At 49.7% G+C, this 24,274-nt stretch overlaps 1 protein-coding gene across 7 annotated transcripts in view; it reads right to left on the bottom strand.

Annotated features, from left to right (window-relative positions):
- The window catches only part of ZNF532 (zinc finger protein 532), a 113,149-nt gene extending 97,509 nt beyond the window's left edge, over nucleotides 1-15,640 (bottom strand). The window contains exons 1-4 of one of the 7 annotated variants that reach the window (XM_027526084.1): nucleotides 14,629-14,819; nucleotides 13,349-13,559; nucleotides 12,945-13,026; nucleotides 12,751-12,860 (exon numbers count right to left, since the gene is read on the bottom strand). Coding sequence is in view for 2 of the 7 variants with exons in the window: in XM_027526082.1 (XP_027381883.1) it covers nucleotides 15,349-15,478 (130 nt within the window). In the remaining 5 variants the exon portion in view is untranslated. Of the gene's footprint in view, nucleotides 1-12,750; nucleotides 12,861-12,944; nucleotides 13,027-13,348; nucleotides 13,731-13,817; nucleotides 14,022-14,628; nucleotides 14,820-15,348 lie in introns of those variants that run through there. The other 6 variants (XM_027526087.1, XM_027526085.1, XM_027526086.1 and 3 more) reach the window with 6 other exon arrangements.
- Between the last annotated feature and the right edge of the window lie 8,634 nt (nucleotides 15,641-24,274).

Below are 24,274 nucleotides of genomic sequence, written 5' to 3'. Positions count from 1 at the left end.
ACACACACACCCCTACCTAGGAGCACCCTCACACACACACACTCACCTCACACACATACACACACACACCTCACACACACACACACCCTATGAATACCCTCAGACACACACACACACTCACCTCACACACACACCTCTCACACATACACCCCTACCTAGGAGCACCCTCAGACACACACACACACACTGACCTCACACACATACACACACACACATCCCTCTCTCTCACCTCACGCACACACACCTTTACCCATGAAGCACTCTCAGACAGACACACACACACACTCACCTCACACACACACACTCACCTCATACACACACCTCTCTCACAGACACACACCCCTACCTATGAGCACCCTCAGACACACACATACACGCTCATCTCACACACACACACTCACCTCACACCCACTCACCTCACACACACACACCTCTCTCACAGACACACCCCTACCTATGAGCACCCTCAGACACACACACACTCACCACATACACACCTCTCACAGATACACCCCTACCTATGAGCACCCTCAGACACACACACACACACACACTCACCTCACACACACTCACACACACACACACCTCTCTCTCACACACACACACTCACCTCACACACACACACCTCTCTCTCACACACACACCCCTACCCATGAGCACCCGCGGACACGCAGCGACGCGCCCAGGGGAGCCCCTGCGCTGGCCCGGCCACCTCCCGCGGCCCTCCGGCCAGTCTTCACAGCAGGCGCTGTGGATTATGGAGCAAACACTGATAGCTAAACGTACTGTTTTCGTGACCTTTGGGTAAACAGAAAATGCAGATTGAATCTCCACCCTCAAGAGCGCCTACACCTTGGCTGCTAAGCGGAAGCGCGTGAGGCCACGCCGTCAGGTCCAGAAGACCCGGATGTGAACGCAGCCCCGACGCCGGCCGCTCCCTCTGGGGGCGAGGAGCGCCCCGGGCCTGGCGCGGGCGAAGGCACTGGCTTGTCAGCGCTGCTGCGAGTCCGAACGACTCAGAAATCCAAAGTGGCTAGAGACATCCTTTCCCAAAGTGACCGACTCACCCGTCAGCTGTCTTCCTCCCAACTCGGGTTGAGTCACTTCCTGCCTCAAACTCTGTCCCCGCCTGAAGACGCTTCCCCGAGTCCTCCGCATGGACTTCCTTCCCCAGCCAAGCCCTACCTTGGATCTCCTACCTTGGGTCTTCTCTCCCTTTCTGTAAAACGTCATCCCTCTATTTTTTTCAAAATTTCACCCAAAGTTTATCTTTATTGGAACCTCTACTTCCTCACAATGTTTCTTTATTTCCTCCTGTCTCTACCTTTAGAAGCCAAGTGAGTGTATCAGAAAATAATAGTGTCAAAACCTTTAGGACACAAATTCAGTTCGCTTACAGGTAAGCTATTTTCTGACGATAATGAATCACGGCAAAACTCATCCAAAGGGCGCTCCCATGAGCACAGAGAGCCTGCATGTCTCCCAGGCCCTGCAGCCCTGTACTGTTTTACTTTCTGAAAAAATATTTGGCTGCACCCAATGGCAACCCACTCCTGTGTTCTTGCCTGGAGAATCCCAGGGACGGGGGAGCCTGGCGGGCTGCCGTCTGTGGGGTCACACAGAGTCGGACACAACTGAAGCGACTTAGCAGCAAGGAGGTATGTGGGACTCTAGGTCTTCCCTGACCGGGGACTAGACCTACGCCCCCTGCATTGGAAAGTGGATTCTTAACCACTGTACCCCCGGGAAGCCCCTCCTGCCCTCTCACACACCCATCGGTCTATGTGCCACGCTCTGCTGGTTCTAGCCACTCACTGGACGGGGGACCGGTCAAATGTGCGTTGCCGTCTGATGTTCTCTCTGCCCAGCTAGTCTTTGACCCTGACTCTTGGCAGGCTCCCGGATGACCTCTGACTTACCACCCCACTACATATCCTGAACTCATCCCCAGCTCAGATTAACACCTGTGGTTCCAACCCTTTTCTCCAGCACAGGCCCCACACCAAGCCCACCCTGAATGCCCAGTCATGTCCCTGCTCCCCTCACAGCAATGTGAGGCCACAGCTGACGCACCATGACACACACTCTCCCCACCCCAGAGAGGGATTCAGCACAAAACCGGGAGCTGACAGATTTAACCAACAAGTAATAAACCGGATGCAATGTGCTGGATTCACGCGCTGTAGCACTCTCAGACTCCCAATGTCCAGTAAGATTGAAAACTCAACCAGAGTTTCTGTGCAATGGCAGGCTTTCTTGGTATCTCATGTGGCAGTGGAAGTCACTCAGTCATATCCGACTCTTTGCGACCCCATCAACTATAGAGTCCATGGAATTCTCCAGGCCAGAATACTGGAGTGGGTAACCTTTCCCTTCTCCAAGGGATCTTCCCAACCCAGGGATCAAACCCAGGTCTCCCACAATGCAGGCAGTTTCTTTACCAACTGAGCTATCAGGGATGCCCAGGAATCTCATGTAACAGACACCATTTTATCCTTACAACTAATTTAATCCATTTCCAAATTTTTAAACATGCCAACTACAGTTCTGTGGTCTCTTACAGTTCACACACGTAATTCACCAAATTCCTTACTGGAAGTCAATTTCTCCTTTGGCTCAGGCCTGGGATTGAGCTTCCCCAAGACATCTGGATCCAAGGCCTCCAGAGTGTGTGCCTTCGTGTGCACTAGACAAGCAGGTGGTGTTGATTAGCCATTCTTCATCACCACCCTGTGAGGAGGCTCATTAGGGCTCCCATTCTAAGGGAAAGTCACAAGTCACCCGACTCCCTGTCAGGCATGGAGGCAAAAACAGCGGCCGCTAACAGCTCTGAGTCCTCCCCTCCCATCAGATCCCAAGTCTCTGAACCAAACATGGCAGTTATTCCTGTCTATGGCTGCTACTTAGTCACTCAGTTGTGTCCAACTGTTTGCGACCCCATGGACGGTAGCCCACCAGGCTCCACCGTCCATGGGATTTCCCAGGCAGGAATGCTGCAGTGGGTTGCCACTTCCTGCTCCAGGGGATCTTCCAGACCCAGGGCTGGAACCTACACTGGCAGGAGGCTTCTTTAGCACTGAGCCCCCAGGGAAGCCCTGTGGTTACTCTCACATGTTGACTTGCTGACACTGTTCATCACAGTGACTCCAAACAGGTACCCCTGCCATGGATCTCCCGGATCGCATTCTGATAGTAAAGCTCTCTCTGTCTCATCAGTCAAGGGATCAAGGTAGTAAAGCTTCAGTAACACAGATTATGTGGGAACAAGAATACACTGAGTATCCAGGCAGATCCTGCATACCCAGAAACCAGTGCTCATGCCAGGCTGGGCATCCATGACCCAACAATGAGGGCTGACCCCAAATGCCCTCACTGGCATCACATGCAAAGCGACAGTGAGTTCCCGCAGTCGGGCAAGGCTTGGAGCATCAGATGACTCGGAGCAGAGACAGAGGATCTGAAACCAAGGGCACACTACAGACCCCTGCTACTACTCCATGCAGTCCAAGGACCAGCAGACCACCATCACCTGGGAGCTGGTCAGAAATACAGGATCCCGGGCCCATACCAGCCCTAGTGAATCATTATCTGCATTTTAACAAGATTCCCGGGGCGATCTGTATGCCACTGGTCCTACCTGGATGATAAGGGCACCCAGGAGGGAGCACAGGACCGCAGCAGCGGGTGAGGAAAGGCAGGGAAGAGATGCAGAGCGAGCCGGACCTGCTCCAAGTCCGGGTCCACCTCTCACTCAGCGCCACCCTCCTCCGTCAGTCTCTTAACGTCTGTAAGGCTCACCGGGGATGTTAATTATACCTTTCGGGGGACAGTCAGTATAAAGCCTCCAGCACACAGCAAACTTGCAGTGGATTTCCTTTCCGTTCCCCATCAGACACCAGTGTGGCAAGGTTGTCTAAATCCTGCAATCTGGAGATGGATTAGGATATCTGGGAGAGAAAGGGAGCCCAAACCAGGGAAGAAAGAGTTTCTCTAACAAGGAGACCCTATCGTAGTTCTCACCCTATCTTCTCAACCGAAAGAAGGACTCAACATCAGTAAGCACGAACACTGCGGGGCACCAGGGAAGCTTCACTGGTAAACCTGGTCGTCCGTCCAACAATCCAGACCAGCACTCTCAGACAGAAACAGAATGAAAACCACATATACAGTGGCAAGTTTCCTATTTTTTTTTTTTTTTTGCACTTTTTTTATTTACTTGCCACTCGGCATGCGGGATCCTAGCTCCCCCATGAGGGATCAAGCCCACACCCCCTGCAGTGGAAACTCCTAATCTTAAACCACTGCACTGCCAGGGAAGTCCCTCTGTTTTTAAAAGAAAAGGGCTGGGGGGCGGGGGGAATAGTGTGAAATAAGTTTTAGTAATACGTTTTATTCAACCAAAATATTCTTTCAACATAAAGTCTATATTAAAAAGCTATTAGTGAGACATTTTACATTCCTCTTTGCTATCTAAGTCTTCAAAACCCTGTGTATATTTTATGCTTGCAGCACATCTCAATTAGGACTGGTGGTGGTTTAGTCCCTAAGTCGTGTCCGACTCTTGCAACCCCATGGACTGTAGTCCGCCAGGCTCCTCTGTCCATGGGATTTTCCAGGCAAGAAGACTGGAGTGGGTTGCCATTTCCTTCTCCAGGGGATCTTCCTGACCCAGGGATTGAACCCCGGTCTCCTCCATGGCAGGCAGATTCTTTACCAACTTAGTCACCAGGGAAGCCCCCAAAACAGGACTGGCCACACAGCAAGCGCTCAGAAGCCGTATGTGGTAGGGGCCAGCCAACGGGACAGGGCCATTCTAGACAGCGAGGTCCCGGGACCCCTGCTCCCCTCCATCTTCCATCCTCTCCAAGGTCCAGTGTGTAAGACATGACTATCTGGTCACTGCCAAGCAAACATGGGCAGCAAAGGGCTGGGGACACGGACGGAACAGAGGCCTGAGCTATCCGGCCACAGCTTCACGATCAACTTTTGTTTGCTCTGAAACTCTGGTTGATGAAAAGCACACCAACAGACAGACAACCCAGATGCTAGGCCCTCGCTGACTGGGCTGAATTTACTTGGGAACAAAGAAAGTTGAAGTGTTAAGACTTTAACTACAAAATTCGTTCAAGATTTTCCAGCTATAAATGTTAAGCATGGCCAAGTAAGAAGAACAAGGACTCTTGCCGAGGTGTCCCTCGCTTTTCATCAGATAAAGGGCAGCTGCAACTCAAAACCTACAGACCAGGCAGGAAACGCTGTGTGCGCCTTCATGGCCCACACCTCAAAACAGAAATCACTACCGATAAAGGAGGTAAAAGACTGAACAGCAGAAACACCACCAAGACAGAAAAGAGATGTCAGGGACGCGGTCCTTGCCCTAAAACAGGCAGCTCGGGAATACAGGACAGCTAAGATTCTAGGGAGAACTCACGGAGCACCAGGCACTCTGCTAGGCACTTCATGTGCACTTCATCTTCTGAACAACCCTCAAGAAAAGAATGGTTTCGAATTTTAAGTTAACTCGCTGAGGGGGCCTTCCCAGGAGGCGCTAGGGGTAACAAACCCGCCTGCCAGCGCAGGAGATGTTAAGCGACACGGGTTCGATCCCTGGGTCAGGAAGATCCCCTGGAGGAGGGCGTGGCAACTCACTCCAGCATTCTGGCCTGGAGAATCCCGTGGACAGACGAGCCTGGCGGGCTACAGTCCATGCAGTCGCAAAGAGCCGGACACAGCTGAAACGATTTAGCAGACACACAGGCATAATCAAGTCTCAAGAGGGAGACCTCAACTACCTCCCAACTCTTGATGTATCAGCAAAACCGTGAAGGACCAGCTTATCAACGGGTACCTGTGTGAGGGCTTCATTTCAGTAAATAAGGCTTTAAGGTTCACATGATATAAGGACTATAAGTAAAAGCTGGCTTCTATACCATCAAAACCCAGACAACTAATTTTGGATTGCAGAAAGAAATACTGATGGCAACAGCCTTGGGCTAGAAGTCTGTAGGGCAGTGGGTTCTGGTTTCAGATGTGCTATTAACTACCTGCTGAACCCCACCTCCACCCCAGTTTGGGCTCACTGCGGAAAATGAAGCGATAACGATAAGTGTTTAATGCATTTCCGGCTATGTAGTTGTTTATTTTTAACACAGAGCTGTGACTTTTCTAACCTGGAAGTGTTTGAAAAACTCTTACTGTTCAGATACCCAGAAAGAATCTGTTCCTCGCAGAAGAAAATGACCAAAATCACCGCCCATTACTAGACCGCATGAGCCAGCAGGAATTTGGTTCCCGAAAGGCAAGGCTGCCTTGAGAAGACACTCAAAAACTACACCACCTTGACTTCACCTCTGGGTCTCTATGAATCCTTTAGGACGCTCAGAATCTCTAATTACGGGGTAATACCTGACTGAGAACAGACCTGCATTCGGGGGCCCTCATGACCGTCAACCAGAGGACACCTGGCGGGGAGTCCTGGGGACGGCTAAGAAGGCCACGCTGGTTTTGTCTAAAAACACTACTTATTTCAGCCTCCAGATTTAGATTAAGGAGAATTTGCTCTTCCTCTCAACCTCAAACAGGCCAAACTGAGAACTTCCTGTCCATGGATGAGCATTCAAAGAATTCCTTAAATCGTGCTTATGTGCGAGGACAAAAGATTTTTCTCGACACCACTTTCAATTTACGCTTTCTTATCCTTTTCGAAGAATAAATAAAACAAAAACACCTCCTGTTCCTTCTCCCAATCTGTCCCTCACCCCAGTGCCCAGTAAAGGAAACGCTTGTGTCTTCCCGGCATGCAATTCTAGCACCGTGCGTCTCTGGGGTAGACACAGACTCTTCTCTCTCATCGTGATGACTGAAGTCAGGAAAACCCGGCTAATGGCAAAGGCCCTGAACTGTGCCTCCAACTTCTCCACGACACCTGCTCCCCTTCCCTGTCCCTAACAGGCCTTCCCAACCCTGAGCACCTTCCATGACTTCCCCTGGTCCCCCGATCCTGCTCGTCCCTCGACGAGGCAGAAGAGCCCAAGGATGAGAAGCAGGCTTCCAGTTCCGCCTGCAGCCCGTTTCTGAGCGGGCGGACCTTGGCCAGGATCTCTGCCTGAGTCTCCTGACCTGCACTATGGCGGGGGTGGGGGGCAACAGCGTTTAGCTCGCCTCAACGTTTCGGTCTTAAACCTATGGAAAGGCCACCGCGACAGACAGTGCTGCCTGCAGGTGTTAGGCTGCTGACGTCACGGTCTGCCCTCCGACTTTCAGAAGCACACGTCTTTAAGTTCTTCAGCCCCTGCCTCCCCTTCATTGATGCATTTTACTTTTTACTGTACAAATCATTATCTTCTGGCAACCCAAACTGACACCTTCTCCTATCTTTCCTCTATCAGCTCTGTTCTGTAGTAACTGCTCCCAATCTAGACCCCCAGCTCACACGACCTGGAAGGCAAAGGACACCCCATGGGCAACATAACCCAAACCTGAACTCATCCTACCAGCAGCTCCTCCTCCGCAGTCTTTTCCTGCCTCCTGAATTCAGAATCTCAGAGCCAGAAGTAGCCTCTGACAAGTAACTTCAGAGAGCATCCTCCTCGCCTCCCACACACACACACACACACACACACACACAGGCATCCTCCCCCTCTATCAGGCCTCATATCTAACTGGACACCAGCGCACACGCGCGCACACACACACACACACATGCACGCACAGGCCCCCTGACGTGGTCACCACCTACCACTCCATCGCCATGGCAATGCCTTGGATGGAGCCCTCCTCCCCTCTCCTGGATGGCTGCCGTGGGGCCCCCACTGGATGCCGAAGAGCCTCCATTCCACACTCATGGGGCTGCCCTGGGTCCTCTATCATAAACAGTCTCTTCTCTGCCCCTCTGCCTCCACAGGGAAGCGCACCCTGGAGCGGACGGTGCAGGACGGCCTTCGGAAGCCCAGCCACTGCCCGCTTCTCGCCCTCTGCCCACCTGCCCGCCCGCTCCCCCAGCCAGGGCCTTCCCACACACAGTCCCTCGGGCTCTCTGCTCGCCCTCCGGGTCGCTGCCTCCCTGACATATTTTTACTGGCTTTTTCGGCTCAGAAGCCACCTCGTCCAGGGCTCCTCCCTCCAAACTTGGCACTTGGTGGCCCATTCGCATTCCTATCATAGCATCCGTGCGCTACTTCCCACTAGCCTTTCCTCTCTGGATGCCTTTGCCCTCGGTCCTCGCAGTGCCTAGCACAACGTCCGGGGCTTAGGAAACACGCTGCATCTGCCCCATGGATGAAATAACCCCCAAATTAATGCTGATCCCCACGTCTCAGGCTCCCTTCCCTTGTTGTTCATCACTAGGACCTCAGTCCACTTGTTCTTCCTGATCTCGAATGCTATTTTATCCGCTAAAAAAAAAAAAATATGCTTCCAAAATCTCCTTACTTCATGGCTTTGAGATTACTGACACATTTTCACCTCTTTAAAAGACATAAAAGCTGAAAAATAACTTCAAATACTAAAATAACGCCAATAATTTGAAACTCAAGAAATCAAATTATCATTAACGATATAAGTTCTAGACGCAGCTAAGATTTCGTACCCCTTTCCAAAATTTCAATCCTGTCACCGGCTGGTGTTTTATGGAACCTGAAGACAAACGCAAAAATTAAACTGCCAAATGGTTCTGAAGAGATCAGGAGTAACTGCCGGGGGAGATAAAGGCTGCTTTACCACGTGCAGGTTCTTGTTTCCACTTTTGGCTAATTCCGATTCGTTCTGGGTTATAAAGCCTGTCATCCCGTTAGTGAGTGGTCTATTATCATGAACATCTCTCATGTGTCTTCGGATAGCATTTGCTACGAAAACGGTACTTGGAAAGTCTTAACTGCAGCTGACAACGCTAGATCTTTTTGTGAGCTACGACCAGCTGAATTTACTTTCATCCTAACTTTGAATTCTTACTTACTCACCATGACCCAGCCATCCCACTCCTCAGTCTGTACCAAACAGACATAAAAACTTACGTTCAGACAAAAACCCCTATGCAGATTTTTACAGCCACTTTATTCTGGGAAGAGGATTACAAAAAAAAAAAAAAAAAAACAACTGGAAACAACCCTCGTGAGTTTCAACGGAAGAACAGACAAACAAACCACGGTACATCCATAGAGAGGTCTACACAAGTCGGCAATAAAAGAAGAACCAAGTGTGGATACTCAAAACAATGCGGATGGCCCTTCAAATGCAGTTTGTAAGTGAAGGAAGCTATTTGCATGGCATTCTGGAAAAGACCAACATAAGGTCAGAACAAACTGGTGGCTGCCAGGGGGGTGGGAATGGAGAGGAGAGTCTGGCCACAAAGCGACAGCAGGTGGGAAGGTTTCAGGAGATTGAACAAGTCCCTGTAGGTAACGGTGGGGCAGACATGGCGCTAGGCACTTGTCAAAGCCCGTGAGACCGCACACCGAGGAGTCAGTTTTACTGTACGTAAAGAAAAGGTTAATTACTTAACCATACATACTTAGAGATCATACACCAAACACAGGCATACCTCCTCTGACTGTGCTTGGCTTCATTGCCCTTCACAGATACCAGGCTTTTAAAAATATTGAAGCTTTGTGTATTATCAGATGATGGCTAACATTTTCTGCAACAGTAAAGTATTTTTGATATAGTGTTTCTAGACATAATGCTATTGCACACTTAATAGACTACAGTGTAAACATAACTTTTATATATACCAAGAAACCAAAATAATTCCAGCAACTTGCTTCATTGCCATGGTCTGGAACCTATTGCGGTGGTCTGGAACCCATACCCACAATATCCCTTGGGGTAATGCCTGCGTAATTAACACAAAGGTATGGATTTCCTTGGGGCTCCCCTGGTGGCTAAGTGGTAAAGCACTTGCCTGCCAGCGCAGGAGATGAGGGTTCGATCCCTGGGTCAGGAAGATTCCAGAGCAAGATAATGGCAGCCCACTCCAGTATTCTCGCCTGGGAGGGTCAGTGGGGCCACAGATTTCCTTCCCCTTAACCAGCTGTGTTTGTTATTATTGTGTTGCTACTGTAGTGCCCCGATGAGGAAGAGATGTTAAGGGAATAGGGGGGGAAACCAACCCCAAATCGTCCCCCAGATCTTCCTGCAGCCCCTGCGCTGGCAATTTCGGCTCCAGCTGCGAACAGCTAAATGGAGTCCCACCAAGAATATGGGAAAGGTCACTCAAACGCAACGCCCCCCAGCGGAGCCCAGGAACGCATTTCAAGGGGAGAAACAAGGCGGAAGGCCGGGGGTCTCCCCGAACAAATCCTCCTGTTCTAACTCATCCCCTGGAAGGTATCCGCAGAAAATTCCATCCACATGTCAGCCCCAGCCTTCCTCCTTCCTTTAAAAAGGAGTCAAGGCGGGAGGGGGGCGGGGGAATCTCCTTGCGAGAAGAGAGAGCAAAAACACAGAACACGAGTTCTCCGAAAGCAGGAGGCTGAGAGTTCTAGAAACCCCGGACCCCACACTCTTCAAGGTGGAAAAAAGTGACTCCAAGAGGCCAACAACAAGAACAAGCCAAGGTTTACCACCCAGTGACACTTTCTTTCCAGTGGACCCACCCCACCCAGCCAGATGCACACATGCCTCCCTGAAGGGAGGGGCTGGCCCGGGGCCCTGGGAGACCCCCGCAGGCAACCCCGCGGGGCGGGCTGGGGCCCAGGTGTGCGGCCCGCGTGGTGACGGGGACAGCGGGGCGCGGGCCAGCCCCCCCTGGCTCCTTCTGGGAAAGGGGACGCTCTGGCTTCTCCACGCTCACCGTCCAGAGCCCAGGAAACTCTGGTTCCCCTCCCGGGAGTCCCGGGCCTGTGACAGGCTCAGAGCCCTGCCCGATATTGCCACCTGAGACAAACCTCAGGCCGAGATGAGCTCCTGATTGCAACCCTGGAGAACCAGCTCTCCGACCTGCAACGGCCCTCTGCAGCCGGAAAGACAGGCCTTTGTACAAAACACTTGGTATTTTCCAGGAGCCTTTGCAGGGGCCGGGGTCAGGGGGGAGGGGTGGAGAGTAACAAAGCTAAAAACCACAGAGAGTAAACCAGAACATTCTGGGACACGCCAGGCCTTACGAAAAGGGCTTTTTAAAACATCCTTTTCAAGGATCCATCGCAGCAGGGGGTCAGTTGTCAGCGTTAAATAAAAATCACTGACTTTCTAAAGACAGGAGTGAAGGACTCAATTATTTAAAAAACAGCTTATTGTATTAAGCTAATTAAGGGCTATCATATTAGCCATCTGAGTTTTAGCTGGCACCCGAAAAGCAGGAACAGCGTATCATGCAACGTGGACTGGGATCTGCTTTGCAAGCAGATTTCGGCCACATTCAGACACAGAACCTCTGGCAGGCAAAAATGTAGAACTGAAAACCAGTTTTCACACAGCGATTTGTAAAGAATTTTGTTCCATCGCATAAGCTATTTACTGGTCTATCAGCCCGAGATTACATTTATCTCTATTGAATCCCACAGCAAGCACTCTGAGCTAACCATGTGCTGTTGTTTCTCAGCTTCATCACACGCTGGATGCTCTGAAATCATGAGAAAAAAATTCAACAATAAAACCCTTGCATACTTGACACCCTGCACTGCAGAGACTCTGCCCACCAACCGCCAGCACACAACCTCTCCTAAGACCCTCGGCATTTCTGAAAAGACCACTCTACTGAATGCAAAAAGGAACAAAATACCCTCTACAAAGTAGGGGAGACAGTTGTTTTCCAATGTGCCTTCCATGGGCTCCCTTTGACTGTACTTCGACCAAACCAGAAGCCAGAACTCCTCTATCCGTAGCTGAGATCATCTTGGGTTGGATTCTGGTGCTGTTGGCTTCCTGTCTGGGGAAGTTGCAGTCCTTTTCACAAGGAACCCCAAAGCGAAATGCTTCATGTTCTCCTGTAAGCTCTCACTGCCTTTGTTCCTTACTTTGCCACCAGTCATTACTGCCTGCTTCTCTCTCCTCCTCAAAAACCTCTTGGTTTTGGAGGATGCATAAAAATACCAGCTGAAATCAAACCATCATCTTGTAAGGCACTGGACATTGTCTGCCATCCACTGCTGTAAAGCTTTGAGTTAACAAGCATCTTTGCACAGAGGAAGCCATACTACCCAGCCTCCTCCTGGCACCAGGTTAAGTATTCCACATTAAAATGTATGCCACAAATAATCCACTGACAAACTCACCATTCACAGCCCCCCAGATCAATAAAAGCCATTCCACCACTCGACTCGGAGTGAAAAGCCTTTCAGGTTAACACACAGAGAGAGGTAAAGAGAAAGGTGATGAATGAACAAAAGGCAAATCTACCTTCAGACTCCTCAAATCCCTAAAAGGTGGCCAGGTCGCCTGGATTTTTGGCAAAGTCCTCTTTTCTGTAATCATCGGGGAGAAAAAGCTACTCGTGTACTGCTTCAGTCTTATGTAAAACAGTACATTCTCCACAAGGCCCTGACGCCTACCATTCTCTCCAACTTGCTTCTTTTCAGGCCTGCCTCTTCTAAATGACCAGCCACATGCGATTTAATGAAGTCATTCTGATTTCACCCTGATAGCAACAACCTCATAAAAGTCCCTCTAATCCCATTAAACTTGGCTAACGTTATGAGTATTTCTTCTCCACTCTCCACCCAGTATTATCTCCAGGGTCCCAAGCCACTGTCAGTCTGTGTCTGAACGGAGCTTCAAATAAATACTTAAATTCATGCTCAGAATATCGTTTCTCACCTTGTGAACCTTGACCTTTTGGAAAGACTTTGGACCAGTGTTCAGTTACTGTCACACGGTTGCATTCTCTGCAAATATGAAAGGGTTAAAGGCAGCCCCAGTCAACAGGCCTACAAGGAAAAAAAAGACAGCATGTATGCCTTGCAGCATCACTGGAATGCATTTATGCTCATTTCCTAGAACAATAGTGTTACCTTTTGGCCTTCATACCAGCCAGACGTATCCCCAACACCCTTTAGTAGCTTCTAAAACAAAAAGCACAAAACGGAACATACCCTGCAAGAGAAGAAAAGCATGCAAAGTAGCATTCTCCAGCAACAAACAAACTACCATTACAAATCCATCAGTTCGTTTGGGTTTGGTTTTGTTAAAAACACAGAGCAAGAGAGAGAGAAGAGAACTGCAGAAACCCAGTGTCCCCACCCTACCAAGGCACATTTTTTGTCTTTAGGAAGGGCCATAAATCTCAGCTCCTTGTCCATCCCTTAAGCAAAAGAAAAAGGCAGGAAAAGCCCAAGTCATCTCAAGCTTGCAAACCTGCACATTTTTCCCCCATCTTCTCTACACAGAATCTTCTAGGGCTCCGTTAGTCACGTACCCGTGCTGTGTGCTGTCTAAGTGTGCATTCACATAGTGTGTTGGGACGGTCCCTTCCTGCAAGCGCCTCGGCTTTTGGCTGCCATGAAGGGAGGAAGCTGCTATCCCACTGTAGTAGCTCAGGGACTGCATTGTGTTCAGGAGCTGATCTGCCTCAAACCAGTTTCAGCCGGTTCTGGTCACCCTACATAAAAAAGCTATGGCAACCCTCGCTGAGTTGCCAACAAGTCCCTGAAAATCAGCAGCAGAGGGGGGTATCTCGCTGGGGCTGGCTGCCCCACTTCGGGTCCTGGGGAGGAGGGGAGGGTCCTCGAGTGTCCCCCCGCCGTCCCCATCACCCCACGCGAGCGCACAGCCTTGGAGAGGCTCACCTCTCCAGCACCCCAGAGCCCCTCGGACCCACCCCTCGCCTCCGCCCCAAGCCCACCGCGGAGCCCTGCGGCCCGCGCCTTGCTCCTTCCCGCACTTACCTCCCACAACCTGGCTCAGATCTTTGTGTACGTGTTGTGTCAAGTGTGTGCTCCCTGGCTTGGTGGCTGACCACGAGCCCCCCAAGAAAGAGCCATCTACGTGTGTGTCTGCTCCCCCTGCCCGCGCTGGCGGCGGGAGCCGGCCTGGGCCCCCTGGCAGGGTGGTGCTGGCTTGTTGACCAGGCTCCTCTCCGCCTGTCCCCCCCAGCCCCCTCCTCCCGGCCCTCTCCTCGCCCTCCCTGTCACCACCAGCACCAGCACCACCAGCGGGGCCCCCCCAGTCTCCTCCTCCTCCGACCTTCTCTCCTTTCAAGCACCTGGGGGTGGGGGGGGGGAGCCCAAATCCCTTCACCTCGGGCCAAAAAAAAAACAACAACAAAAAGCCTAGGGATGTCTGGGTGGGGGGTGCGGGGGGCAGACCCGGGGACCTAGGGGGCAAAGAGGCCTTTTAAAAAAATGCGCTGCGCACCGCCGGCGCTGGAGCGGGGAGGAGGCGGCGCTCACGTGGCCCCCATCTCGGAACCGGCGGGGCCTAGCCAAACCGGCGGGGCCTCGGGTGCCCCCCTACCCCCCCTCACAAGGAGGCCGGCGGGGCGCGAAGGCCGGCGGTCCCCGAGGCCGGCCGTGGGACAGGCCGCGGCGATCAGGCCCAGGGACCAGAGCCACACGCGCCGGCCGGCGATCGCCAAGGCCCCGGGCACGAGGGGCCGGCGCCCCAGCCTCGCCCCCCGGGGGGAGCCGCCCGCCCGCCCGCGCGCGCCCCGCTTCCTCCGCAGCCCTGCGCGCCGCGCGCCCCGGGGCGCACACCCACCCCCGGCCCGGGGTCGGCCCTCGCAGCGGTCAAGCCCGGGCGTCTGGGCCGCAGCTCGGATGACCTTTGTTCCGCGCGGCGCCGCCGGCGGCTGCTGCTGCTGCTGCTGCTTCCATGCCACGGGCGTGTCGTCGCATCCCCGCCGCCGCGGCCGGGCTGTGCGTGAGCGGCGGGGCGGCCTCGCCCGCCGGTGCCGCCGCTGATGCTGCCGGTGCCGCCGCCCCGCCGCCGCCGCCGCCGCGGCCTCGCCGTGCGCCCGGCCCGGGCCCCGCGCGCCTCCCCGGGCGCCGCGCTCTAGGCCGCGCGGCGGCGGCGGCGGCGGCGGCGGCGGCGGGGCGGCCACGCCGGGGCCTACGACGGGGGTGCGGGCCCCGGGCGGCGGGGCGGCGGCGGAGGCTCGGCCCGAGCGGAGAGCGAACAAAAGGGAGCGCGGGCGAGGGGGAGGGGGCGGCCGGTGGGGGGGGCAGGGAGGCTCGGGGAGAAGGAGGCGACACGCGAAGCCCCGCAGCCCGCGGGCGCCCGGCCGGTGCCGGCTCAGCGCAGGGCAGCCGAGCCCCGCCGACCCGCCCGTCTGCGGCCGCCGCTCCTTCGCCCGGGGCCGAGGGCAGGGCCGGTGGTCGTGGTGCTGGAGGTGCGGGGCTGCTGACAGGGCCGCGGCTGCCTCCAACGACATCGCAGCCTCTCGCCCGGTCCTCTCCACGGTCCCAAGCCGCAACTTACTCGAGTGGAAGGAAGCAAGGCCTCGCCAAAGATGGTTGCAAAAAGATCTTGAAGCCAAGGCGCTGGTGTTTTGTGATCCTCGCAATGGTGGCAAAGAAGTCAGAAGAGAGCACGCTATCTTCAGATGCATTACATCTGAAATTCTCCCTGGAGGTGGAAGAAGGGGGCTCTCTCCTAGGTAGTTAGTGGTTTGGAGCCCTTTTCGCCTTAAACTGAGCCACAAAAGGATGGAAGACACCCCCTGGGGTGGGGAGAAAGCCCTGGTGTAAAAGACACACGTTTTGCTTTTCAGAGAAAAAGCCACTGGGGCCAGATTGAAACATGGCATGTTCGGTTCATGTAGTCCTTTTTTTTTTTTTTTAATGGGGGAATGATATTGAGTAAACAAGATGTAATAGCTGGGTCTTTAAATTCAAGAAGGGAGATGTGTACAAATGTAACAAGCACAGAGTGTGCCTACAGCAGGTGGTCACAGCCTCCAGAACGCAAAAAGATAACATACATAAACCCCATGTAAAGACCACAGAGGTGTATAATCCTTAACACGCCCAGACGGAGACAATATATTACCACCAGATCAGGTATGCTGTTTATGCAGCCCTGGGTCCTGGTTCCTACATGGTTCACAGACATGCACTGGTTTGAAAGGTTTTGGGGTTTTTTTTTTTTAACGTGAGGAAGCCCCAAATCAAGTGCACTGTGCTTACACGGAAAATAGGACAAAATGGAAGGATCTGAAAACTGCCATCATAACCTCTTAAAAAGGCTCACTCCTGTTTAATCTCATTCTGAAGATACTAGTAGCTCTCCAGGAGCCATGCAGACTCACAGCACAGGAAGCTTTTCTGTGCTTTATTTTAAATATTGGTTAATATTTGCAAAGTGTGCTGAAAAGTTTCCTTTGTTTTCTAAACCTCAGTGTGTCTCTCCTCTGCATTAACTTCCATCGGGGAAGCCATTGTTCTCTGTTATGGGGACATTGTCTGATGTAAATTGGAAGGAGCATTTTTGCTATTTAAGACTTTTCATGTAAATGAACCAAATGATTGTCTCACAGAAGAGTTGTTGGTCTTTAACTGCCAACTGCACCTTGTTTGGAGTTGCACAAAGATTGGGATACATATTTACACGTGTTTAGAAAGACCTATGTAATCTGCAAATTCTGCAAACCACTGGATCACATTTATCAATGTTACAAGACGATGAAATTGAAACTCATCTTCTTTTAGCCTGAAAAACACTGCCAGACCCTGTGGGTTGAGTTTCAACTTTACTTGGGCTTGATTTCATTTGAAAGGAGACCTTTTTTTCTTCTCTCAAAGGTGGGCCTTTATTAATATGCATGTGAAAACATGATGTGCATTGAAATAAATACAAGGCCTTGCTTATGAAATCTTGATACACTACACAAATTACAATGTATGGAATTTCATAACGTCCCTACCTGCTGTAGTAAATCCTAGCTTGCTTAAATTTAGAATCTTTGTGTACTTAAAATACTTTCTTGCCCCTCCCCCAATTCCCTTCTTCCAAGATTTGAAAGCACAGCATAAAGTGTTTGAATGGTTTGAAGAACTGTACTCCCCAAACTCAAATCTGGATTGCTTATGGTAAAGAGCCTTCGTTTGTAGAACTGCCTCACATGGCTTCATAACGTCAAATACTTTTTGAACAGAGCTTTATTACAAAGCCCGGCATTTTGGTCAAGCCTCGGCTGGAGGAAATTTGTTTGAAAGCACAATTCATCATTTGCACAAGCGGCAACAGTTAACATTGCATCTGCTTTTAAAAAACCCGAAACCAACCAAAAGTAAAAGATAATTTCTTGCAAATGATCTTTGTTCTATTTTTACAAAGAGGATTTCAGAGAAATCCCTTCTTCAGGTAGACCATTAGTGAAAAGCAAAGCACTCATTCATCTTAATTCTATGAAATCACTGAATTTCACAACAGAAAAAACAAATTTTAGGGTAAGTTTTAAAAAATAAAATAAAAACACTACCCCTCTTCCAAAAAACCAATACAAAGGTTCATTCTATTATTGTGCTATCTTGGGCACCACTCTGCTTTGGGCAACAATAGTAGTAAAGAATGAAATAATCTATTATTTGACTGCTGTAGATAAGAAAGGGCAAAACAAAGAAATCATACTATTCTTCTGCCAAATAGAAACTAAAGGAATTCCAAATCCTTTGCGATTTTGTTGGTGCTGTTTTTATTGCTAACTCTTAATGTCTTCGTTTTTCCTCCAATCAGTGAATTGCAAAATCCCAGCTTTTTTTTTTTTTAAAGCCTTTTGTAGTTTGAAGAGGCATTGCAGGCACATAATAGTCAATCTACATACATCATACTTTCCCTCTGATTTCTATGAAATTGGGAAATTCCTTTGTTGGGCAGAGCACACAAAAGGTGTGTTCCTTGTGGGAGAGAAGAAGGAAAACAAAAGAAAAGCCTTTTCTTTATCTCACCATCAAAAGGCCTGACAAAACCACTCCTTAAACTGACAGTCCCCTGACTTGAGCTGACACATTTTTTTAGCTCAAAACTAAGCTAGGCCTAGGTGTTTATAGAGTTTCGTATGTTAAATCTGTTGGCTTGTTTTCAAAGGAGTTATTACACTATTTGACACTAGGATTATAATTCTAAGATCTGTAGCTGATCCATCTCAAGGGCTGAACAAAATATTGATAGAACCAGAATTTTTTTTTCAAGTTTTCAAAAACATACCCTTGAAAGAAATCATAACCAGATTTAAATTATTATCAACCTGCCAGAAAAAGACTGAGTGGAGGCCTAAAAGAGGATTCCTCTTTTTATTTGTTAGTGATTCCTAAACAGATCCCCTTTCCCGAACCTCGTTTGGAAATACCTGCAAAGCCTTCACTAGGAGACCTAAAGTGGGGTGGGGCTGTGTGCTATTAAAAGATAAGCTGAGATGCATTAAAAATTTTTTAAGTTGATTTGAGCAAAAATTTATTCCAAGAGGGCAGTGCCACACCGAAGTGACGGAGCTCCACCCACAGAGCTAGGGAGAGGTAGAGAGGAGGTGAGGATGCGCAGCGAGGAAATTACTTGATTGGCTCCGGCTTAACGTGTAGTTGGCTGTTTGTGATTGGTCATCCTTATCGGTTTTGATTTCCTAACCTTGAAGTATTTCTGGGCTTAGATTTTGATTTATTTACATAGGTGGCCAGGGCATTGGCGCCACCTGTTTAATGGACTCATCACTTAATGAATTGATTGATGCAAAGTTGGGCATTATTTTAGAGGCCCATGACCTCATAATTCCTGGCCCCTAGATGGATTCACTAATCTTCATCTCCTGCTGTCTCTTTAGGCCTAAGAAACCAGCCTTGCCCAAAGAAACAGAGGGATACAGTCGAGGAAAGGATTGTTGTATGAACTCTAGACAATCAAAAGAGCAAGAAATTTTTGGTTTGGGATACCAGCGAAGAGTCATCTTCAGAAACTATAGGCCAACGGACAAGACCTGTTGAGAACCCCATAAGGTTTCCTAACTCTTTGCAACTTTTACATTAAGTCTGGGCTTCTTTGAAAGGAACTGGTGTTTGGGCTTGTTTTCTACTAAGTTGGGAGAGGGGGAGAAAGAGGAGAACTAGAAAGGTATCTGAGCCAAGGAAAAGCAATCAGACTTAATCCTTTTCGGAAGAGAAGCTAAAGTGTGGGTCATTTCCACCCGAGAAGGGATCTCATTGCTCCCTATGCAAATCCTCATCTTTGCATCTTCCAACACCCCCACCAGTTAGCCCAATGCCTTGCACATCCCATACTTGAAATTAACTAGTTACCTGTGAACTAAGGATGGATAATAAACCCACTGCTGCTGCTAAGTCGCTTCAGTCGTGTCCAACTCTGTGCGACCCCATAGATGGCAGCCCGCCAGGCTCCCCCATCCCTGGGATTCTCCAGGCAAGAACACTGGAGTGGGTTGCCATTTCCTTCTCCAGTGCATGAAAGTGAAAAGTGAAAGTGAAGTCACTCAGTCGTGTCCGACTCTTAGTGACCCCGTGGACTGCAGCCCACCAGGCTCCTCCGTCCATGGGATTTTCCAGGCGAGAGTACTGGAGTGGGGTGCCATTGCCATCTCCAATAAACCCACAAGTACCTAGAAATAGTACTTGGGCTTCCCTGGTGGCTCAGATGTAAAGCGTCTGCCTGCAGTGCCGGAGACCTGGGTTAGATCCCTGGGTTGGGAAGATTCCCTGGAGAAGGAAATGGCAACCCACTCCAGTACTCTTGCCTGGAAAATTCCATGGACTGAGGAGCCTGGTAGGCTACAGTCCATGGGGTCGCAAAGAGTCGGAGCAACTTCACTTTTCACCTAGAAATAAGCATGTCCCAAGCTGAACATAAGATCTTTTGCCACTGTAGTGGGTACTGTAGTGCTTTGTCTAAAACCATCTTCAGAGTATAAACCCCCATCCCCTAGCTACTCAGACCATTGACATCTGACCACTCCCAACAGAGTCCCAGGCCTTGGCTTCCGTCTTGAGCCAGGTCCTGTGAACTGTCTCACCCAAGATTACACTCCTCCCCCAGGAGCAGCCAGTGTCTGGCTGATGTAGTGATAACAAAGGCTTGCCTCAATTTGGGCCATTTCTAAAGGGCCATCCTAGCTCCAGAATGCCCTGTAAAATGGCTCAGGCCTCAGTGTCCATAGCTTAATGGATCAGCTCCTTCTGCCTAATCCAGCCTTCCTCACTCCCTCACAAGTGGATCTCCAGAGATTATCCAGAGTCTGTTTCTAAGAAACTCAGCTGCAGACACCAACCAAAACAGATCCATTTCCCCCTTGAGTCCATCATCTAATGGCACTTACTCCCTCATCTACTCCATCCCTGTGTGCTGAGTGTTCCACCTGCAAGGAGCTGTTGATTCCAGTGCCTTCTATCCACATCCGTTCACCTGGCCTCACCCTCCCGCTCCTCCCGTCAGTTCAGAACTGCTCCCTAACTGACCCTCTTGCCTCCAACCTGGCCAACTTCCAATATTCTCCACACTGAGAGCTCTAGGAACGTGTCTAACGATGCCATCTTGTCACCCATCTGCTCAAACATTTCCGCATCTCTCCATCGTCCTTAGAATAAGATCCAGACTTAGAAGGCTCTCCCTGATTCAACCCATGTGCCAGCCCACATCCCTTGCCCCTCCCTCCTCACATTCTAGGATCCAGTCTGGCAGAACTTTTTGTTCTCTGAATGAAACCTGATGGCTGTCACTGTCAGCCCTTCACATGATGTTCCCTCTTTCTGGAAGACTGTCTCCACGAAGGGTCCCTAACCTCCCGGCCGCAGACCAGTACCTCCTGTCAGATCAGCGGCAGCATAAGATTAAAGTGCACAACAGATGTCATGCACTTGGATCATCCCCAAACCATCCCCGCCACCCCGGTCTATGGAAAAATCATCTTCCATGGAACCCGTCCTTGGCGCCAACAAAGGCTGAGGACCACCGCTCACCACCACCCCCAGTCCCCTTTGTGTAACTCGCTTCCAAGCATCTTTAGATCTAAATTTATGTCACTCACCTGGAAAAGCCTTCCTCGACCTCTCTCAACACGTACAAACCAACCATGGGTAGCCCTGGCATGTCTCTAAGTTATCCTTTTCACACGACGCTTGAGTTGCTTTATTTTGTTTTCCGTTTGGCCACACCACGTGGCTTGTGAGATATCAGTTCCCCAACCAGGGACTGAACCTGGGCCCTGGCAGGGAAAGCGCCAAGTCCCAACCACTGGACCGCCAGGGAATTCCTGACACTGGAGTTTCTGGCTCTCACTCCAGGAGACAAGAAAGCTGTGAGGTCAGGGACAATGACACTTTGGCTTACTGAGGTCTCCCCAGTGCCAACATCACATACAGAAAGACATTGAAAAATTAGGTGTTTAGATCATCCAGATTGATTAAACACCTCTAGGGTTTTTCTTTCTCAATGACTTTTAGAGAGAAGAGACGATCAAATACTTAACCATTTTTCTTAAACTTGATGAGAAGTGTATTTAACGTTAAAAGACCCAAAGCCACACATCACTGGAGAAACATTGGTTATTTCTAGACTGTGAAGAAAGCTGAGTGCCGAAGAATTGATGCTTGTGAACTGTGGTGTTGGAGAAGACTCTTGAGCGTCCCTTGGACTGCAAGGAGATCCAACCAGTCCATTCTGAAGGAGATCAGTCCTGGGTGTTCTTTGGAAGGAATGATGCTAAAGCTGAAACTCCAGTACTTGGGCCACCTCATGCAAAGAGTTGACTCATTGGAAAAGACTGTGATGCTGGGAGGGATTGGGGGCAGGAGGAGAAGGGGACGACAGAGGATGAGATGGCTGGATGGCATCACTGACTCGATGGACAAGAGTTTGGGTGAGCTCCGGGAGTTGGTGATGGACAGGGAGGCCTGGCGTGCTGCGATTCATGGGGTCGCAAAGAGTCGGACATGACTGAGCGACTGAACTGAACTGCTGAGCAAGGTAGAAAATACAAATATAAACCAACAAATGTTAAAATAGGAAAATGATAACTAGAAACTATAACTGCAACATAAAATGCATTCATTTGTCAGCAAACAGTTGGAAAATGCTTAAGAAAATATTGCTGTAGATGTCAGCGAACACGTGTTAGAATAAATTACACGGTATGGGAAGATTGCTCTACCATTGAAAGAGAAGAGCAGCTATTTCTAACATGCCACAGCTGAGGTTATATGCCTGATCCTGTTCCAGTGATGTCATACCTATAAAAGCTGATTTTTTTTTTCATGAACCACTAAATAAGAAGTTTAGGGGAGAAGATATATTCTCAATAATAAAGGAGTTCTTTAATTGAAACACTATGATTTGGGGGTGGGGGTGGCCTACTGTGTGGCATCCATGGAGTCCTAGTTCCCCGTGTGTGTTTTGTGTGTGTGTGTGTGTGTGTGCGCGCTCAGTCGTGTCCAAGTTGCGACCCCATGCCTTGTAGCCCACCAGGCTCCTCTGTCTGTGGGATTCTCCAGGCAAGAATATTGCAGTGGGTTGCCATTTCCTCCTCCAGGGGATCTTCCTGACCCAGCGATCGAACCTGGGTCTCCCACATTGCAGGCAGATTCTTTACTATCTGAGCCAGCAGGGATCAAAGCCAGGCTCCCTGCACTGGAAGCATGGAGTCTTAACAGCTGGATCATCAGAGAAGTCCCAGTATATGATTAAAAAAAAAAAAACTATTAATCACAACTAAAGAAGCAGCTAACTCTCCAGGGGTGTTTAATTCTAGGATTAAATTACAAAAATTCCTTCACACAAAATTCGTCACTGAATCACTCACAGATAAGCAACTGCAGCCAAGAAACTGAAGCCAAAAGTTCAGAGATTGTTACAGGATATCACCATGAGGTTAATTTTATTTTTAAAGGCTGGGGGTTGCATAAGGAGTTTCCTGCAAGAGGGACTCAATAATTCTGAAAGATGAGGCGTGACTACTGAAATCTTTGCCTCTCAGTGTTTCGCTGGCTATGTTACAGCAAAGAATTTTACACAGATAGGTTATTCACTGTCCTCTTTAAAAGAGTAGTTTTAAGTCTCCTGTGTTTTCTGTGATTAAATGCTGTCCATAACACACTATCTGGCAGACAGAATAAAAATAAACGCATGGAAATTCCCTGGTGGTCCAGTAGTTAGGACTCAGCACCTTCACTGCCAGAGCTTGGGTTCAATCCCTGCAGGGAACTAAGACCCCACAAGCTGCATGACTCAGCTGGAATTTAAAAAAAAAGCTTAATCTAGTCCTTAAAGATACTGTTAAGCAGGAGTGAGAGAGAGAAATTGGGAGATTGTGATTGACATATAATGTACAGCACAGGGAACTCTGTTCAGTACTCTGTAATGACCCGTATGGGAATAGAGGCTAAAAAAGAGTGTATATACATATAACAGATTCATTTTGCTCTACACCGGAAACTAACAACGTTGTAAATTAACTATATTCCAATAACAATTATTAATTAAAAAAAAGAAAATACATTTGCTGCACTTTAAATGAAAATACTAATAATAGGAAAACAATGGATAATATTTTAACCAAGAAGAAGTGACTGCTTTTAGAAAGAATCTCTTGATACGGAGAGAGCATTTTAGAAACAGATGTTTGGCAATCACTCGTGATTTGGTGCTAAAAATTAGGTATGAGTATTACCTTTAACAGCTATCGGATATCTAATGTATATCATAAAGCAAATTTTCTAAACCGTTAAACAGAAAAAACTGGGCTTCCCTGGTGGTCCAGGAGTTTTGAATCTGCCTCTCAATGCAGGGGATACCAGTTCCATCCCTGGTACCAGACGACTCCCCCATGCCAAGAAGCAGCTGGGCCCGCACGCCACAACCATTGAAGTCCACGCACCTAGAGTCTGTGGTCAGCAGCACAAGGAGCCATGGCAACAAGCAGCCCACGAACCGCAACGAGAGATCAGCCCCCACTTGCCACAACTAGAGAAAAGCCCTTGCACAGCCACCAAGATCCAGTGCAGTCAAAAAGAAAAAAAAAAAAAAGGGTTGGTGGGTCTTTAGAGAAGTTCCTCTAAGAAACAACCGCGCCATTTTCTGGGGCAGATGAGCTCTGGAAGAATAAAGAAGTGCTGCTTAACACGACAGAACAGCAAAGTCACATGACCGTAGACGCCAAGCTACAGAGTAGGCGCTCAAAGTCCAGGCTGGGGTGGGCAGCAGTCAGTTCTGGTTCTCACTCTTTTGCCCCTCCAGGGTTTCCCTAATCCAGCCTCATCTTCCATCTCAGCCCTCCTGTCTGAGAATCCAGCCTCATCTTCCATCTCAGCCCTCCTGTCTGAGAATCCAGCCTCATCTTCCATCTCAGCCCTCCTGTCTGAGACTGGAGTACCAGGGGACTGGAGAGGAAAGTGAAGAACAGACACAGAAG

Source organism: Bos indicus x Bos taurus, chromosome 24 (genome assembly GCF_003369695.1).
Source record: "Bos indicus x Bos taurus breed Angus x Brahman F1 hybrid chromosome 24, Bos_hybrid_MaternalHap_v2.0, whole genome shotgun sequence".
Lineage (NCBI taxonomy): Eukaryota > Metazoa > Chordata > Mammalia > Artiodactyla > Bovidae > Bos > Bos indicus x Bos taurus.
The sequence above is the reverse complement of the archived record's forward strand: the minus strand, read 5'-3'. Positions and strand labels throughout refer to the sequence as shown.